This window comes from Anthonomus grandis, chromosome 6 (genome assembly GCF_022605725.1).
Source record: "Anthonomus grandis grandis chromosome 6, icAntGran1.3, whole genome shotgun sequence".
In the NCBI taxonomy this organism is placed as follows: Eukaryota; Metazoa; Arthropoda; class Insecta; order Coleoptera; family Curculionidae; genus Anthonomus; species Anthonomus grandis.
In genome coordinates this window covers 18,791,042-18,811,771 of record NC_065551.1, presented here as the reverse complement: position 1 = coordinate 18,811,771, position 20,730 = coordinate 18,791,042, and the positions used below count along the sequence as shown (strand labels likewise).

At 31.5% G+C, this 20,730-nt stretch overlaps 2 protein-coding genes across 3 annotated transcripts in view; one reads left to right on the top strand and one right to left on the bottom strand.

The window, feature by feature from the left end:
- LOC126737288 (protein cramped-like) overlaps positions 1–14,840 on the bottom strand; it is a 52,186-nt gene extending 37,346 nt beyond the window's left edge. Inside the window, exons 1-6 of one of the 2 annotated variants that reach the window (XM_050442119.1) lie at positions 14,416–14,840; positions 10,487–10,663; positions 10,236–10,431; positions 9,980–10,183; positions 9,698–9,926; positions 9,455–9,646 (exon numbers count right to left, since the gene is read on the bottom strand). In XM_050442119.1, coding sequence (XP_050298076.1) covers positions 9,455–9,646; positions 9,698–9,926; positions 9,980–10,183; positions 10,236–10,431; positions 10,487–10,663; positions 14,416–14,604 — 1,187 coding nt within the window. In that variant the 5' untranslated portion in view covers positions 14,605–14,840. The remainder of the gene's footprint in view (positions 1–9,454; positions 9,647–9,697; positions 9,927–9,979; positions 10,184–10,235; positions 10,432–10,486; positions 10,664–14,415) is intronic. The other variant, XM_050442118.1, reaches the window with a different exon arrangement.
- Positions 14,841–14,983: 143 nt separating this feature from the next.
- LOC126737301 (39S ribosomal protein L17, mitochondrial) lies at positions 14,984–20,362 on the top strand. Its single transcript, XM_050442143.1, has 3 exons — positions 14,984–15,354; positions 19,799–19,973; positions 20,035–20,362. Exons 1-3 carry the CDS (start codon positions 15,157–15,159, stop codon positions 20,304–20,306), a joined length of 645 nt encoding a protein of 214 aa, XP_050298100.1. The 5' UTR covers positions 14,984–15,156; the 3' UTR covers positions 20,307–20,362.
- The last annotated feature ends 368 nt before the right edge of the window (positions 20,363–20,730 follow it).

Here is a 20,730-nt window from a genome sequence, read left to right as displayed (position 1 = left end):
ACTAAATTTACAATCGAATGGTTTTTACATGCCTTTTTAAAAATCTTTATGTATGGTGTTATTGGCAATTTACTTAACAGATACTATGGAGCATGACCAATTTTAATCTTGTGGACAAATGTCAGCCCATTGAGTAGAAGGTGCTCTGTGCTTGGTAACCATTTTAAAGTCTGTAACATGTCTTTTATTGGGATTATTCTTGGTTTACCTAGTATTATGCGCATAGCCCTATTTTGCAAATTTTGAAGTCAAGAAAACTTATTTTTTGTTGTAATAGAAATAATATACTAGAGCAAAAATTAAAGTGAGGCAGGATAAGTATAATGTAAATGGTTTTTTGTCCGTATAAGGCGAACACAGATAAATAATATACCTTATATGAAATCATAATGACCTTGAGTGCATGACTTTTAAGATTTAAGTGGATAGAATATCCATATGTCTCAGTATTTGATTTTTGTTGCATATTCTCGAACTTTCTATTTTTATTATATTTAAAGCTACTGGTAACTGTCTGTAAAAACCTTCCTTTACTATTAGCATGTATTTTATTTTAGAGGTTTTAACCTTTAAATAATTTAAATTACGCCACTAATGTTGTGTGTTTGATGTAGTCAAATAAAATACAGCATGATCTGCAAAAGGATAAGTTGTAAATTTTTTAACATAATCTATTAATTCATTAATATATATCACAAATAGCAATGGTCCTAAAATACTACCCTATGGAAGCCCACATTAATTTATTAATGATTCTGATAAAATATAATCAATTTTTAACGCCTGTTTTCTATCTTTTAAATACATACTAAACCATTCCAAAGCAACATCCTCTAAACTTATACTTTCTAATTTTGTTACTTTCTTTCTATTGATGGTTTCAAAAGCTTTTTTAATTCCAAGAAAATAGCATCTTTAAGTAAATCACAATCTATATATTTTTCCAATAAGCCAACACACTCTGTTTCACAGCAGTTTCGCAGTTAAACTTTCCAATCAATCAATTATGCTTTATTTTATGAGAAGCTAACACTCCTATTTACAAAGCTGTATTAAAAAAGAAAAAGATAAAAGTACAAAAAACATTAATTAGCAATTTTCATGTATAACAAAATAACCGCAAAAGGCAAACAAACAAGAACAACAATTATAAGTTTACAAGAAGGTTAACAAATTCCTCAAGAGGATAAAAGGCCTTGCTTAACAATACTTTCTAAACCTGTTTACTAGAAAGTCTCACACTATAAATTTTTGATTTCCAGAGGCAGATGGTTAAATATTTTAATTCCCTGATATATGATTGAACTTCTTTTAGTCAAGGAATGCGTAATCCCAACTTATTGATTCCAAATCTTGTTACCATCAATGGCATTATTCTGCTATTTAGTGATTCTTTGTATTTTTTGTAAACCATATTTGCAGTCATTAAGATAAAAAGTGAAGTCAAAGTCAATATTCCTTCGCGAATAAACTGATAAGCTTGCAGTGCTCTCTAGGGCCCTTTGAAGAATAAAATCGGACCGAATCTAATGTCTGGCTGCAAAACCCCAAAATTGTATTCCATACCTTAAGTGGTACTCTCTTAAGGCAAAATATACTTCCCTTGTAACATTATGTTCCAAATTTATTTTTGTTGCCCTTACCACAAAACATTCAAACCACGAACTTCAACCTACTATCAACCACTAATCCCAAAAACTTAAGTTTCTTTGCTACTTAATGGGACATTACCTAGAACTATGTCAGTTACAGTACATTTAAAGTTTATAATATTAGTTTTCTCAACATTAAAAATCAACCTGTTTATATTGCACCATTCCACTATTGTTTTCATACAACAGTTTATAGTATTACTTAATGAGTCAGTATCAGATCACATCACACAAAATTTAATGTACCATCGGTAAACAAAGTAAATGATCCATGAATACTGATGGAAGCTAGGTTGTTTATATATAAAAGAAACAAAAGTGGGCCAGCACTGAGCCTTGATGAACCGTATGCTCGATGTTCTGCCTTGCCGATAGGTTATTTAGACACTTATTTTAGCCAATATATGGGTTGTATTTTTTAATCACCCAAAAATTATAAATCTTAATCATAGGGGTAAACTTAAGGTGAGTCTAAATCTTAGGTGTCTTGATGACGTGAAAATGTAAGGAAATAGTCCTAAGAAATTATTTAATAAAATAAATGAGAATACCCTCACAAAAAAAATTGTTCTTCCTTTAAAGGAGGGCAAATTAATTAAAATTTTAAATTCTTTTTAAAGAATTCTATTTATGGAAATTCATAATATAGAGATTCGTGAAGGGATTATTCAGTATATTGATGGAATAATCAATAAAAATATTAATGATCTAATTCAGTTTAGAGAGAAAATTATAGTTGAGGGTTTAAAAGTTGAGAATAAGTTTATCATTTTCAATTAATATTGATTTTGTTTCTTTTTATGTGCGAAATTTTAGGTTCGTATAAAAATATGTAGTAGTTTAAAATAATAGAAATAATGAATAGTAAAAAAAAAATATAAATATAGGCTTAATCAAGAAAGCGGAGCTATTTGAGGAATTAAAAATTATTACTTGGTAATAATTCTAGCTTGACAAGCTAGTGTTATAGTTTTAACTACATTTTTCATTAGAAGTAAGTGCTAGTTTACTATAAATTGATTTAAGAGATCAGTGCTTGCTTTCAGCCATCTAATGAATTTTTTCTAATTCAGTTTAAAAAAGATTTAGGTGAAATTCTTTCAATAACGATTGGTATAAATTTAGGGTTTGCTCCACAAATTTCTGAGCATTGCCCATAAAATAGTCCTGTGCAATTTAAATTAAAATTTGTTTGGTTTAATCGGCCAGGGGTCCCATCAATTTTATCTCCTAATAATGGAATTGCCCATGAATGGATTACATCAGCTGATGTAACAATTATTCGGATTTGACAATTGAATGGGGGCGATTAGACGGTTACCAACGTCTAATAAGCGGAAATTTCATTTGTCTAACTCATTAATTGGGATTATATAGGTATCAAATTCAAGATTTTTATAATCTGAATATTCATACGATCATTATCATTGATGGCCAATTGCCTTAATAGTAATTAAGGGGTTTGAAGTTTCGTCTAGAATGTAGAGAAGCGATGGTAGTGCAATAAAAATCAAAATAATAGCTGGAATAATGGTTCAAATTATTTCAATTGTTTGCCTATCTAATATAAATCGATGAGTGGAAAATCACATATTTTTCCGATTAATTAAGTAGGACTATAGTCAGTCAAGAGTCCTCGAAAACCGTAACAAGTAAGTTTCTGCAACAGTATTCCTCGATCCACACAGTCAAACGCCTTGGAGAAATCTGCTACAGCTACCTCTGCCCGATTTAGACCAAGATAGTCTCACAAGAAAATTAAATACCACATCACAAGTTATTTTGCCACTGTAGAATCCAAACTAGCTAATGTTTAACAATTTATGTTTTTAAAGAAAAGTCATCATTCCAGAATTGACTATCTTTTCTACAATTTTAAATAAAGTAGGAAAAAGGGATATAGGGCAATAACAAGAAGAATTTTCAAAACTGCCTCCTTTAAACAGAGGTCTTAACAAAGCTTTCTTTAAGTTATCCGGAAATATACCTGAATATAAAGATATATTTATTGCAGTAGCTAAGATCTGGCAACCTATTAAATATTTTTACTGAAACTTCGTCAATTCCTGAGAAGTTTTTATTTTTAATTTGTCTAAATATGGTTTTAATTTCATTAATATGAGTATGAAATAAGGTAAAGGAATCAGACACTGTAATATCTTTCAAGTATTGCATAGGACCCAACCCAGATGGCATCTGGCAAGTCAGATTCTGCGCAATAGAGCAATAAAAGTCATTAAACTGTTAACATTCGATGCTGATTACTAGAACTGACAGTCATGTCTCTAAAATTCTTAATTATGTGCCAAATTTCTTAAGATTTGTTTTTTGCCTGAATAATTCTATTATTATAAAAATTTTGTTTCGCGCACTTAATTACTTTGCGATAAATAATTTTATATGTGTTAAAATATGTCATAAGCTATGTGGGACAAAAAACTTTCTAAGAGGATGTAGACATCTAAAATTTTTAGAGGGTACCCTTATTCCCGTTGTAACCCTTCCCATTTTTTCCCTTTTTTGGTTAAAACTTTCAAGTGGTTCCTGACGTTACAAATATTGATTCCCAGTCTAGTTCTTTGCAATGACTTATAAACCTTTGAAAGTTTCTCTCGCTATATATTCTCATTTTCCTATTAATTTTTATAAACTTATTGAATCTCAGTGGTATGCTTGATATTATAGCCTCATGATCTGATAAGCCTGAAGGCACTACAGCTGCCTGACACTCATTATTGTCATTAAGTTTTTTGCAAAAATAGTCAATCAAAGTTTTTGAGCCAGCAGCAATCCTTTTAGGAGTAGTGACCAGAAGTTTTAGATTAAATGACTTAAATAGATCCATTCAATTATATATAGTCAATGTTTAAATCTCCAGTTAATATTAATCTAGCATCAAGAGGCAAACATAAGAGTAAAGTTTTTTTTTTTTATAAAAGGTAAAAACACGAAATCTACAGCATCACAAATACATTTAATAAAATTACGAAGGTTACATGTTTCGCTCGACTAGAGCATAATCAGACCTAAACAATAATTAAAATTATGTAACCCGAAAAAAGGAGAATTCAACAAAAACTTACCATAACATACACAAAACACCTGACATATAAGTAAACAAAGCTTACAATAAAGTGGCACTCTCTATGTACAAAGAACTCAACTAAACAATCAAATCACTTTATACATTTTAGAAATCTAACCATCATTTAAGAGTCTAGAACTACTTAAGGTTATTAAAAACTAGGTGGCGATCAAAATCAAACCTTCCATTAACACAGGACAGATCTGGGCTTTTAAAAACTTTACTAATCTCCATTGTCAACAACAAGTATAGTTTTTTTACTTTTGTTGCATTGATGCAGTATTTTTATATTTTGGCTGTCAGGAAAATTATGTTTGGAGTCGAGGAGGTGATTAGCAAAAGCTGATCTGGTCACTGTGATTTCGGTATTTTCAAATTTATTATATTGGGCCTTGTGTTCACTAATTCTAGTAGAAATCTTCCTACCAGACTGGCCGACGTACACTGCAGGACACTCTTTACACCTAATCTCATAAATTCCTGGAGAAGATAGCGGGGGTAGTTTATCTTTAGTTTTAATTAGATGTCTTTTTAACGTATTATTGGTTTTAAAATCTGGGGTTATGCCAAAGGGAGAAAAAAAAGCGGGATAGTTGTGACGAAATTGGTCCAAAATAAGTAAATGACCTAAAAATTTTGATATAGTTTGTTTGTTGTCTGATAAAATTAAATGATAATTTATAATTGTTCACATACTGAAAATACATTTTATAGGTTTAAGAGGGAAAAAGTTACTGACTGCTAGTTGTTTAATGGTAAGGAATTCCTTTTTAAAAGCTTCACAAGAAAGTGGGATGTTAAAAAGTCTGTAAAATAAAGAATGGAAAGCAGCAAATTTATGTGAGGACGGTGATGTTGAATTATATTGTATATTATCTGTTGTTGCTTGTTTACGAAATATTTCAAAGGATATCTTATTTCTTTCGCTCTTAAGTAATAAATCTAAGAATGGTAAGGTGTTCTGTTCCCGTTCGATTGTGAACTCAATTTTAGAGTGAAGAGAGTTGACATAATTATGGAAATTTGTAAGCTCTACCTCACTTTCATTCCAAATCAAACATATATCATCCACATACCGTTTATAAAAGATGATGTTATTCTTAAAATTACTGCTCATTATTTTTGTTTCTAAGTTGCTAAGAAATACTTCACTAAGAAATGGCGATAAACAAGAGCCCATTGTTAGTCCTTCTTTTTGTTTAAAAAAACGGTTGTTAAATAGGAAAAAATTTTGATCTAACACAGTAGAAAGGAGCAAAAGTAGATTTTCCACCAAGAGTGAATCAAGTTTCCCCCTGAGAAGATCTTTGACTAAGACCAGACAATCAGCAAGTGGAATGCTTGGAAATAAATTTTTCACGTCTAGCGATATAAGCTGGGCTGTATCTGGAACGTGAACATTCTGAATGCTTTTGGCAAAATTTACTGAATTTGTTACAGAATATGGCGCTTTGAAGTTTGAGACATTTCTAAGAACGTTGTTAAGCCAAGATGATAACTGGTAACAAGGGGGGTCGACAAAGGAAACCGAAGGTCTAATTGGCATGCTAGTTTTATGGACTTTTGGCAACCCATATAATAGAGGTCTTTAGGGTTCATGGGATATAGTTTTTGTTTTGTAGAATTAAAATATTCTAAGGTTACCAAGGTCATGTCTAAGATTTTTTTTAATTTATTAAAGAATGGACCTGTCGGATCTCTGTCAACCTTTTCAAAGTCTTCTGTGCTTAGAAAATCCATTACTTTATTTATGTAATCGTCTCTTTTTAGAGCAAGTAAGCATGATCCCTCGTCGGCTTTTGTGAAAACTATATCGTTGCCCCTCATTTTCTTTTTTATAGATCTTAATATTGTGTTGTTGTTTTGATTTATTCTCTGTTTATTGTTAAGGAAACAATTTTGATTTAAAAAGGAAATAATTTTTGCTTTTAAAATGTTCTTATTTGATATATCCGTTGACTGTAGAGCATTTTCAGCCTCTACAGCCAATGTTTCCCTAACACATCATTATTATTATTATTATTTTTTTTAAATTAAATTTTAAATTGTTGTTAAGAAATTTTAATTTGACTTCAGAAAAAAAACACCACAAGGTTCATAAATCTATCGTGAAAAACATGACTAAAATTACTTTTGCGATATTCGTGGAAATCACTGAGTCTAAGTGAAGCTATATATTTGTTTTTAAGGTTACTAAGTTTCTTGTGTAATCTATTAAAAGTAGTAGAGCCAAAAGTTGTTACTTCATCTCTGAATTTACAATCACATTGTCAATCACAAATTACATTGACGTTGTTTAAGTTCCTGTATAGTGGTCTTTGATTTCTTCTTTCAACCATGATTTTCTAGCCAGGTCTAAGGCTTTTCTACCTGCATGAGTCCTTGTTTTGCATCGCAAAGAAACGAAATTTGGCGTAAGGTGAAAAAGCAGGCATTGTTGAATAAACCATATCTTCAGTAGGTAATTTTTCCTTGAGATAAGGGTTTTCTAGTAGAGGCGGATGAGTGAAGCTTGATTAGCATTATTTAACTCGAAAAATTCATCCATTATCCCAAAGATGCTGGTCATACACTTTTATAAAAGGTAAAAAACATGAAATCTACAGCATCACAAACACATTTAATAAAATTACGAAGGTTACATGTTTCGCTCGACTAGAGCATCATCAGACCTAAACAATAATTAAAATTATGTAACCCGAAAAAAGGAGAATTCAACAAAAAATTCTCCACAAATGATTATATATAGTCAATGTTTAAATCTAAAATTAATATTAATTTAGCATGAAGACGCAGACGTAAGAATAAAGTCTCTAGAGCATTCAAAAAGCCATACATACTATAACTAGAAATAGGTCTATACAGTAAACTCTCGTTTATTGCGTCTTCGAATCCGTTTTTCGGATATCGAAACTCGAGAGAAGCCGCCACTGTGCCTCTCATTTCAACGCGGCAGCGCATCTGTCGTACTTAATTGATCGATGCACAGCGCTCAGTCTAACCGCGCGACAACTAACGAAACGTAATCCGTATTAATTTTAATAAATTTGATAAAATAAAGCTATAACATGCACTTCTTTTTTGTTAAAAATATACATGAATTTGCACGTGATATTTCATATGACCTTAATTTAAATATTGTAAATCTTGGTTTAATTCAAACAATTCAAACTCGCGCCAGTCCCACTTCGGTGTTTGATTAGTCGGAGGTACGCTACACCGCAGCTTGTTGGAGATAAAGTAAGTGAGGGAAAGTTGCAATAAACACAGGTCTTTACTGTATTTCTGTCTAGTCTGTTTCTCTAAAGCCGGGTTGACAGTCACTAATTATGTGGTTAAACATTAAGATTCGTAAGTAGAAATCCATTCTTGACGTGGAATGGCTATCATATGCCGGATTAGAAAGGGCGGGAAGACTTTTCTCCGCAAATGAAAATGCCAAGCTTTTGATCAAGATTAATGATAAATAAGTTTTGCACGTAAACATTGGAGCTATGTAGTGTGTGTCTGATGATAAGTGAACTCATCAAAATGCATTACTTACAAAAGATTGGAATTTTCATTTGTGGTGAAAAGTTTTCCCGCCCTTTCTAACCCGCTAAAACATTATGATAGTTGACCAGCTATGTATGCACAACATTTTCCTATATTTCTTTAACGCACATAAATTATTTATCGGTCGTAGGTCATTAACTAAATTTGATTTATTTACTTTTGATATCGAATAACTGCTAATAATTTTAATAGTTCAGGAATTTCACCAGTTTCAGGAGAACAATTAAGCAAAGGTTGTTTAATGTTCTCAACAGTGTTTTTAAGTAAATATATTAATTTAATTAGGACTTGTTCTATTCGCTATGATGAACAACAACATCTTTAAGTGCTGTATAATTAATATAAGAAAATCTACGGTCCAAATTACGATCCTGGTTTACTGCAATATTTGTTCTCTCTACATCTAATAAAATTTCATTCATACTGTCTCTAAAATAGTGGTTCGATTTTTCAGGTAAATTATTTTCCATATCAATAAGTTCAATATTAATGTGCACTTTATTTTTTTATATAAATCCTTATATTTTTTTTCTTATATATTTTTTCTTCATAGTATTTTCTCTTTTCATCCCTTATTTACTTAACAATATGCTCAGATATGCTATAGCTCTGTATACTAGACAGCTTAGTTCAGGCTCTGTGTTAAGTAGCCCGTTTCTTAAATACATAAAATTTTTTAAGGTTTGTCGCTAAGACCTGTGAAAAAGATCTGTGTCTAATTAGAAGTTCAATGATGATAAGAATAATTTCATTAAATCTATTAAAAATATAACAGAAATTTATAAACAATTCATATACTACATAAGATATAAATTGTTTTAATAACCTGAAAAAGAATAAGGATAGATAATTCAGAGACACGAATAAAAATAATTCTTCAGAATTGTGAAAAAAACCTTAAATCTTTACTACTAGAAAAAATATTTTAAGGAAATAACAAGGAGCTGTAGCAGAGGAAATAGTTATTGCAAATTTTTTAATAATTGTCTAAATGATATTGCCAATATTTTACACTGAAGAAGCCAGTATATTTGGCTTAACGTCGGCCAATTTAAATTAAATTACTTGATCCCTAAACATCGACCACTTTGATGAGAAAGAACTATTTTTATTACTATCATATAATTTCAAGAATAAATAATAATTACAATAATTCCCTTACCTGGTTAGGTATTCACTGAAATTAATGGAGGGCAGTTCAATTTTAGCTTCCGGTGGAGGTCGGAGCCTTAAAGGGGGCGCCACAAGACTCAATTTCTCTTGCACCTCTTGATCTGATGGAGCACAGTCTTGTGTGGCGGGATTTTTTGAAATAGCCGCGTTTTCATAGATTTGAGCATCTATGGTCTTCCACCTTAAAATAACATGCTAAAATGTGGATATTTTTGATATTTCACCTTTAAACCTTTTATTGAGACACTGTATTAGTGAAGTTAACCGTTTTTGAATGGGTAGTGTAGTCTTTAGACGAGGATTTTGAGCCATGCATTGGATTTTAACAAAAGAGTCCATGTCTTTTGGCCTTAGTTCTACTGTTACCCTGTTTGGTAGTTTTATGTCCTCATATTTTTCATCGAGCTGGTTTAGTTTTATTAAGGCTTTGCACATTGGGGTCTTAATTTTTATGTTTTTCCCTAGAAAATGTATGTTGTTAGCATTTAATTAATCCTTTCACAGTAAATATTACCTTTTAGTCTAACACAAGTTTCTCCTCTATAAATGAGCTCATTTAACTTATGATAAACCTTCTCACTGACCCTATAGTCTAGTTTCTTATATAATTCCCCATAGTTAATTATGCCATAAAGTTCTTGAACCACTTTTTTTACACTATCTGAAAACTTGACTAGTTTTGAAACCTCATGAAAGGCTCTTATGTAAAACTGTCGAACTAAAAATTATTATTAATATATTATGTTAAAACTATTATTTTATTCTTTTACCATGTTCCTTTGTTCTCATTTGTTCATCACTAGCACCCTTCTTTTTCAGTTTATTATTAATGTGTTGCTGGATATTTTCAAAATCTTTGCCATATTCGTTCACTGCCTCAAAAAACATCATTTTGTCCTCAGATGTCCATTTTCTGGTCTCCTTTTTTATGTCAGTTTTAGGTTCTTCCTTTTTGAGTTTTGGTTCCTAATAAACAACAAAAAGTCAATTTAAAATATGATATATTTGGTATCAAACTTACAGAAGGTGGTACTTCTTGTTTAACAGGTTTTTTAACCACCCTCGTACTACATCTGACTGGTTGTCCTCCAACAGCTGAGTGCCCTTTCGTGTCACTGTCTCCAGGGATTGGTAGATGAGGCATGGATGATTCAGAAGAAGGTGAGAGTAGTTGATTGCACTCTGGCTGGTCTTCATGCTTTATTAGGATAAAATAGAAATTTATTCATATGAACAATGGTATGTACTGTTCTATTGGACTTAACTTTTCTTAGAAAACTTAAATACAGACTTTAAGTATGTATACATTTATTGTTGAGAAATATTTACATAAATATCTCACATTCAGTAAACACTGTATTTTTAAAGAGAAATAAAAGGAATAAAGAATATATACTTTGATGTTTAAAAACCTGTTTAATTTACATAACAAAAGCTTTACACATGGGATTCAGTTTTACATAAATCAGCAATAAGGGCTGCTGAAACCATACAATCATTATGGATAGTTTTTTAAATAATGGAGAGCAGTGACCTAACTATGATGTCTGTAGTTATATATTATATAACTATATAACTACAAACAGTCCTGATTAATCTCTTTTCATTATAACATTTATTTATGTAATATTTTTGTTGCCTCATTTGATCAATACAAAACTATTATATTAATATGATTCATTGATTTTGAGATTTCTTTTTACTGAAATAAATTATAAGTAAACTGGTTAATCTAATTAATCTCAGAGTTTTACTTTAAAAAGCCTGGCCTTTAAGAATTTTAAATTTGATTTATTATAATTATAAATATCATTATTATTAGTTCAGTGGCGTAAAATAACGTTAAATTATGTTATTATAGACAATAGTCACAATATTTTCATATTAAAAATCTGCAGATTTTTTTAATTAAATCATGATTTTATAACTTTCTCAAAACTTCAAACTAACTAGCTTACTTTTCTGGAAATTTCGCTTAGTTTTTTAATGTGTTATATATAACTTGTATCCTGATGGATTACAATTAAAAACATATTCTGACACCAAGGAAAAAAGCTCAGTTATATCTTCACAGTATAATGTGAAAAAAACAACGAATTCATTAATAAATTTCTATTTTATTATCATTGATTAGAATACATTATTACTGAATGAAATTTATCTGCAAAAGAGAATACTAAGTTTTTTTTCGAACCTGAAAATATGTATTCAGTTGTATAGAAACACAGACAAACACATCATCCAATTGAATACTATTCTATATTCACTTATTATAAGCATAAATTCACCACAAGGCAAGAAAATTCATTTGTGCACTATGTGTCTCTACATGTTACAAGGTTGTAACCAGGGCCTACTCAACTTAAAGCATTCCTAGAACCTAATTTCTCTGATGTATGTTAGAGTCTAGACAGTTAAGTCTGTACTCATCAATACAGGCTCAAAAAAGGTGCAGCACTGGTGTGCTAGTTTTTTTAAAAGAGGAGGGTGCCACATGATTCCTTAGGAAGAGAAGCAAGTAACAGCCCCAACAAGAACCTAAAATCTTATTACCAGAACACCAGAGGATTGAGGACAAAGTGCCATGATTTTTTTTTTCTGTGGTTGAAGTAGAAAATTATTATTTTATGGCAATAACTGAAAATTTGCTAACAGAAGGGATAAAAGATACTGAACTAATATATAAATGCATACATACATATTGCATTTAAGAAAGACAGGATTTATCCAATTCAACCAATTTTTCATTATTAACATTTAAGAGGTTATACTGTTCTCTTGTATGTCCCATTTTGGATTACTGTTCTGGTATATGGTCTCCTTCATATCACTTCAGTTCAGTTCAGTTTATCAATATCAGGATACAAAGTATTCACATAAGTCAGATCAGAAAAAATATAAAATAAATAGTGAAACTCAACTCTACCGGATGGTGAGTCGCCGAGAAAAAATGTAAGTAAACTTTTTGAAGAGACCAATCTGGCAACTGGTTTTACCTGAACCGAAAATTTAGTAATTTTGCAATTACATTTAATTGAATAATTCAAGATTTGCTTATTAAAATTTTTTGAAACTTTACACGAGGGTTTTCAGATTGGTCTCTGCAAAAAGTTATCTTACATTTTTTCTGTAAAATGTACAGGGAAGCCAATAATTGATCCCCTTAAAATTTACATGGGATTTCCTATGTTCCGCTCAGTGACACACCACCCGGTATACTTCATATAATAATACACATATTAAAATGCAAAACATTACATATAAAATACTTAAAATATTTCAGCATTAAAACAAATATTTTGCTTAATAGTTCAGATCTATCTATGAATTCGATCATTTTAAATAAAAAATATGAAACTACAAAAGACAGGAAAGAAGAACAGAACATCATTAAAAGCTGGCAGACCATCACAACAAGGAAGCACCAAGATACTCTTCATGAAAATAACATGCTCCAAGCAATAGAAGTTCTTTGACTTTTATTTTAAATTTAGATATGGGCAGTTGTCAAATTATTAGCGGTAATTTGTAAAATAAACATATACCTAGACTTGATGGGCCATCTCTACATCTCTCCAGTGTACAATAATCTTTTCTCTAAAGCATGTGTTGATATTATGATTACCTTCATGAGTTTGAAATTTGTGCACATTGCATTTTACATAAACAAGATTAGTATAAATATACTGAAAGGGTAATGTTAATATTTTTAAGACCTGTCTGAAAATGTCCCTTGCTCTGGAAATAGATGAAATTAAAGTTTTTTTGTTCCATTCCATTGGACTATTCCTATGGTGTCAATGAGCCCATTTCATGTTTGGTTTCTAAGCCTAATAGTTTTCGTGATCAGATAATTTCTTTTGATTCCAAGATTACAAGCTTTAAAAGAGATTTAAAGAATATTTTGTGATACCCACCTACTTACAACTTGTTTAAATGATTTGTACTATTGCAACTTTTATGGGTTATATAAGTTTAAATTTGTATTGATTTTAATTAGTTTCTGTACTTGTTTCAATTGTTTTAAGTTTTGGATTGTTATTAGCTGCTTAGGCAATTTTTACTAATATGTAGACTTATCATATTATGATGACATATTTCAAATCTGCTATTGATCTTGATTTATATTATTGATACTGAGATTGATACACAGTATTTATTGTAAATGGTTTGTGGGATAAATAAATAAATAAATTTTTCTGTAAAATAAATAAAGGAGTGTTTTTTTAATGTAAAGTCCAGTGCGACGATATATTAGAATGGTCACCCGTTAAAACACCAGCATTTTACTTCTCAAAAAATGTAAATAAAAGGTGGATGACATTGTTTGGCAGGTGGAATGCTGGTGTTTTAACGGGTGACCATACTAATATATCGTTGAACTGGACTTTACTTGATTTATTTTGTCAAGGTTTAGTTTTTTTCATCAATAACTTGAGTGGAAAACTGGTGCTTTCCTTCTTTACTACACAGATATAGCTTAAAATTTTTGGTAAATTATATATTCTTCACTAGACTTTGGTCTGTTTCCGATATAATAAGTATGGAATCCTATATAGTATGGAATACCTACTATTGTTTTTTGCTAATCTGAAAATGAAACTGTGGTAGAAACTAAAGTAAAGTGAATAAAGCTGATAGTTGAGGAAAGCAATTGGAAATCTTGTTAAGGTATGCTACACTTATTATATGAGAAATCCAAGTGGAATTCAGAGTTTTCCTTACATTCCTGTCTGTACTGGACAGATTAAAACAGATCTAGCAACAATAAGTAAATACAGCTAGAATGGATATTTAACTCAAGATATAGTAAATACTTGATAAAATAGATATTAATTCAATCAGCCTATATTCAAGATCCTATAATATAACTCACATCTAAATTATCCTATTTTTGGTATATGAATTAATATAACTTTTTTCAATTGCAGCTAAAATGGCTCTACCTACTTTTTTATCTTGTTCCTGTTCCAGTTTCATTTTCTTGGAAACCCTCGCGCTGGACCGGATTTGCATTGGTTTTTCTTCCTTATCCAGAGCGGTCGTGATCGAACCTAAAACGGGCTCCACCGCAGCTCCAGATGCACCAGAATCCTGATTTTTTTTCGCAATATCTTCTCCAGGCTCATCAACTTCCATTGTGATGGCTGTGGTTTGGCGTCGTACCGATTATAAAATTACCGTAATTTCTTGATGATTGCGAATTAATTCGCATGGAAACTTCTGGAAACCACTCGAGGATACACTAAGTTAACTTAATGGCCAGACTGAACGGGAATTATTACTCAGGAATATTAAATAAAGTGAAAATTAATTGATATATCGTACATTTTTTGGCCATTTCTGTGTTATTTTTCACAGGAGCAAAATAAAGTCATTTGAACTACTCGCACCATATTGGACGGAGTCTGGCCAATCAGATTAAAGAATTATAGCTCATTTTTAATATCGAAAAACTGAATCTAGAAAACCCGGATTTAACATAATGAAAATTAACATTTAAACGACAAGTGACAGCTGACTAACTTGACTAATCTAACATAACCTCAAATAAAAAGTTAAAAACATCAGCTTTTTGAATATATTTTAATTTTTATTTTAACAGGAGCCTAGCCGGGCATTTTTTGACTAAAATTCATTTCAACGGAAAACCCCATAGTTAACTAGCACAAGAATTTTTCATTTTCAACCATGAACCAATCAGAAATTTCAAAGTTAGTATCGCAGTTAAAGATCAGGGTCCCACCAAGACTCAGGAAGTTCAGGTGCCCTCAAGGGCCCGAAGGGCGCTTAGACAAAATGCGTAAAACTGTAACTGCACTTGTCAAACATGAAAGGTTAGAACTAAATTATCCCAGAGCATTTGAAGCAAGAATGTATGCAGAACGGGTAAGTCAATAGAGTCTTTGCCTTTTTTGTACTACAGGGCATTATTTATACCACACCCAAGTTTACACACTAAGGTTACACACCCTGTTTAATATCTATAAATATATATAAATATATATTGCCGAACTTGATTACCGAGTAAAACAATAAAAAAATTATTACATTATAAAAGATAAATCTAAACTGAAGATAAAGCTGCAGTCTTTGGTGAGTTTTACTATGGCTAAACAATCCTATGCGAGATTTGCAAGTCCGGCCACAAACATTACATGGAAATTCCTGCAGAGCCGGTCTTTGGGTTCTTCTAGTCGGTTGAGGAGCAACGGACGTCGCTCTTCTCCATTGGGCACGATTGTTGACTATCTCTTCCCAGTTGTTTTCAATTCCCAAAAGCTTTAAATCATCGTGGACGACATCTTTGAAGCGTTTGTATTGGCCTCCCGGCCTCCTTGCAGCTTCTGTTAGTTCTCCATTCAAAAGAGATTTTGGTAAGTGCTGTTCGTCCATTCTGTAAACATGAGCCAGCCATATCACTCTTGCGCTTCGTACCATAGTGTCAATATTTATACAGTTTGATCGTTGCAGAACCTCATTATTAGAAACTTTATGAAACCATCTGATTCTCATCATTTGTCGCAGTTGCCGTTGCTGAAATTGTTCAAGAGCCTTTATATGTCGTCTGTATGGGATCCATGATTCACAGCCATATAATAGCGTTGGTACAATTATTGCTCTATATACTGCTGTTTTCATTTTAAGACTCAGATTATGATTGTAAAACACTCGATCCTTAAGACTCCAATACGCTTTTGATGCAGAGCCAATTCTGTTTGCTATTTCGTTGTCTATGTTTAGTTTTGTACTAAATACGCTACCTAGGTAGTTAAAGCGTTCAACTTGCTCCAAAGTCTCACCATTGACCTGTATGAGCTGAAGATTATCTGATGCAGGAGTTATAAGAAGCTTGGTTTTTGACGTGTTTAGTTTTAGACCTAAGGCTTGGTATGCCCAGGCATAAGAAGCAAGAATTTCCTGAAGAGTTTCTGCTGTGTACGCTATTAGCGCACAGTCATCTGCATATCGAAGATCCGTGATAAAACACACTCTTGTTCCAGCTCTAAGACGTTTTAAATAATAAATCTATAAATATAATCATATTTTAGTCACCAAGCAACAGTTAAACAATTATAAAAACCTTTACAGACTAGCTAATTGTCAAGCAAAAAAAATGCCTGACTCTTATATAAACAAATCCACTAACAAACAAATTTCAATGTGGAAAATAATAAAACAAAACTCTAATAGACAAGTTTTAAGCAATAGTAAAAACACATTGAGTGCAGAATCTTTTCATTTATTGCAGACACTATTCTTAGCAGTAGGCCTACTTTATCCACTTCATTTCTTGATTACATGCCCTGTTCCTATGAACAATGTTCCATTTGCATTTCAGCTGGCTTCCTTTAATATTGTAATAGAAAAAATTAAAGGGTTAAGAAAAAGTATGAGTATAGACTGCTTTGATATTAATACTAGGATAGTTCAAACTCTTAGAGAACTTATAGTTGTTCTGTTGATGAAACTAATAAACCAGTGTATTTCTGCAATATTTTGCCAGATATACTTAAAAGAGCAAAAGTGGTTGCTATATTTAAGGGTAAGAAATCTCGAGATGAACTAACAAATTACCACCCAATTTCTATCCTTCCCATAGTTTCTAAAATTTTTGAGTCAATTTCTAAGGATCAATTAACTATCTACTTTAAAAAAAATCAAACTTTGTTTTAGAAATAACAAATCTCCAACCTTGGCAATAGATAGACTCACACAAAATATCATGGAAGGATGGGAATTGGATATGGATTCATATACATCTGTTTATGGCTTCACCAAAATATTTGATTGTGTCCTTCATGAAATCCTTGTCCAGAAATTCAAATTTTATCATCTGGATGTTAACAGTGTGAGAATAATTTAGTCCTACCTTAAGGGTCATTTTCAATATGTTTATTTTATGAACAGTGTGTCAACTGAGAGGAGGATGGGTCATGGTATTCCACAAGGTTCTGTCCTTGGTCCTCTGATATTCTCCATACACATTAATGATCTTTCTAACGTTCAACATTTAAAACCTATTCTTTTTGCAGATGATACTCTAGTAATGTTATTAGGTACTCCGCGTCTAATTCTGTGTTGGACATAATAGGCAATAGCAATAAAAATGTTGGTTTTTAACCAATAAAGTTTCCCTTAATCAAGGGAAAGGATGAAATTCTTAAAGTGGTCAGCAGGGTCAAAGCTAATAAAGCAATAGGCCCTGATGGCATTCCAGTATATATTGTGAAGGACTGGCGTGATTATTTTTTACAACCATTTAAACATCTTTTTAATTTAATCATGAACGTCAACTTTTCCAGATAAATGGAAAATTCTTGCCATTCACAAATCCGGCTCTAGACATGAAATAAAAAATGATTGCCTTATCAGTATTATGAGCTCCATATTAAAGGTCTTCGAGTTGATTATCTTTGAGCGTCTATTTCATGACATCTCAGGTGGGATTACTTCATGTCAGCATGAGTTTTTACCAAGAAAATGTAACTTGACAAACCGCCGCCTTTTGTCAATATGTCGATGAAGCTATTGACAAAAAAAAAAGTTGACATTATATATACTGACATGGAAAAGGTTTTTGACAGAGTGAGACACTGCATGATTTTAAAATCTTTGTCAGACTTAGATGTAGCTACTTACATTATTGAATTTATTAGATCATACTTGAGTAAGAGGTTCTAATACATTGAGATTAAGGGTTTTAGGTCATTTATCTTTAAGAGCACCTTTGGGGTTCCTATCTTGGTCCCATTTTTGGCGGTTATTAACGGGTTAATATGCAACATTAAGAAAGCAAAGGGTCTTCTACTTGCTGATGATTTCAAGTGTTTCTTACAGATTGACTGCATTGAAGACTGATACAACAAAATGATTTCTCTGATGTTGCTAACTGGTGTGACATCCATAGCTTTAAATTAAATGTCAGTAAGTGTGCTTGCATGTCATTTACCCTTAATAGTAGCCCTATAGCACTCAGTTATGTATTAAATGAACTAGAAACAGTAACCAAACAAAAGGACTTGTGTTGCCAATCTTGGACTATAAGTCCATCATATGGTCTCCCCTATATAACATTTGGATGGCTCTGATTGAGGGGGTGCAAAGGAAGTTTCTGAAGTTTATGTATTACAGGAAATTTGGTGTTTATCCCCCTAGAGGTTGCGAGAATGAACACAACTCAACTAGCCTCAATCAATTTAACTTATATAAACATAACATCCTGTTTCTCTTACGTTTTTTTTGGATTTTTTTTAACTTTAAATACTCTTAATCATGCAATTCTAATCATTGTTACCTTATTATTTTAATATGTGTGTTATGTAGATGTCAGATATGACTTAGTTGGTACATTTTACTTTAGTGGTTAGCTGTTTTTTTTCAGGTTAACTTAGTATACTTTATATTACTTAGTATTTAGGTTGGTATCTGTAAATAGCTTTTGGCTGTTGATACTGTGATTAAATAAATAAATCAAGCATTGAAGACCAACAAGTTAAACCTTAGCTTAAAAAAAAATTTACTTTAATATACCAGGTGTGGTCTCACACATAAAATTTCTAGGAGATAAATTAACGTGGAAAGAACATATACCTCACCTATCAGGCAGGCTAAATAGAATACTTTTCATGATAAGGTCCTTAAGGGCTAATTCATCCTTGTCTACTATTTTGTCTGCCTACCATGGTTTTTTTTCTGCAAATATATGCTATACAATTCTGAACTGCGGCCATTCTAGCCATGCACAGGAAATCTTTAAGCTTCAACGGAGATGTATCAAGACTATTGTTGGGCTGGGGTATAGGGTTTTTTGTCGACAGTTGAGACCTTCAGATACCTATATTGCCCTGCACCTAAATCTATCAATGTTTGGTTTATATTGTTAATAACATCTCACAGTTTAGAACTTACAACACCAGACAGTAGAAATATTATCACAGGCTCTCTAGAACCAGACGACGCTCTGACTACTATTGTGTCCAGTTCTTTAAAGTTATTCCAGTCAATATAAGAAATCTTAAAGCCACGATATTTTTTAGGAGAATTAAATTATATTTGGTAAATGATGCCTTTTTAATTTTTATTTTTTTATTTATTTTTATATTTATATCTAGTTATTAGACTTATTATACCTTGACATGTACAAACTTTTATTGATTTGGTTTGATTTGATATTTAAATCGGAAATCCCATTTTCAATGACTGACATGAAACTCACTATTGAAATTTACCAACTTATTTGTCTTAAAAGAATTGCTATCGAAACTGTACTCTGCCAGTAAAATTTCATTATATTCTATAATAAAATCTATATACATTATATTTTTTTCAGCTAATATCTGATGCAATTAGGTATGGAGATTGCCATAAAACAACAATGGAAATGGCAGATTATTGGCTTATGGAAAAACAGTTGGTGCATAAACTATTCAAAGTACTTGCACCTAGATATGAGAATTATTCTGTAGCTGTTACGAGAATATTAAAAGCACCTAGACCATATCCAGGTAAGACATTCACTATTAAATATCTGATTTGTATATTTTATATGATAATTATTGTCTTTAGGTCCAGAACACAAAAAAGCAATTCTGGAACTAAAGGGAAATCCATACCCCTCCCTACTACCTGACACAATAAGCAACAAAAATCTGATTCACAATATCTTACTGAATGAAGCCAAAAAGTCTTACAGAGCAAAAAAATATGCTGAAATTGCAGCAAAAATTAATTCTGTTGAAACTATTAGTGAATCAGAGCCTAATAAAGTTGAGACACCAGACGCTGTGGAGAAAGTTAAAGATAGTAATACAGACAATAGTGAACTTAAGAAGGATTAGAAAAGGCTCATATTACTGAGACAAACACTTTTGTAAATATAATATCGTATAAGTGACTGGTTATTTTAGTTTTTTTGCCAAATCATATTTTTTCCTGAAATATCATGAAGCAACTTAATCAACCATTAAAATATATTTTTTTTTACTGCAGGCAGACCTCATAATATGGGTCTAGACATCTTAAATGATTCATATTCCTACAACATTAGGAAAATAGTAAAAATAGGAATTTTCTTGAATCAGCGTGAGTGTGATGTGTCACTTAATCCAAAATATCTTTTTTTACATCAAATTTTTTAGAATTGCCCATCTGCTTTTCATTTTTAATGCGCGGAGATTCGAGAATTCTTGTAATCTTTCTGGTTGTAATTATTTAAAAGCTCTAAAAATATAAAGATATATTTAACTTGGCCGCATATAAATC

What these genes read in the sequence shown, in the direction of transcription:
- LOC126737301 (XM_050442143.1), top strand. Translation starts at nt 15,157, where the DNA reads ATGAACCAATCAGAAATTTCAAAGTTAGTATCGCAGTTAAAGATCAGG. An exon ending in CAAGAATGTATGCAGAACGG is followed by an intron (nt 15,355 to 19,798) that starts GTAAGTCAATAG and finishes TATTTTTTTCAG; the next exon opens with CTAATATCTGATGCAATTAG. An exon ending in AGCACCTAGACCATATCCAG is followed by an intron (nt 19,974 to 20,034) that starts GTAAGACATTCA and finishes TATTGTCTTTAG; the next exon opens with GTCCAGAACACAAAAAAGCA.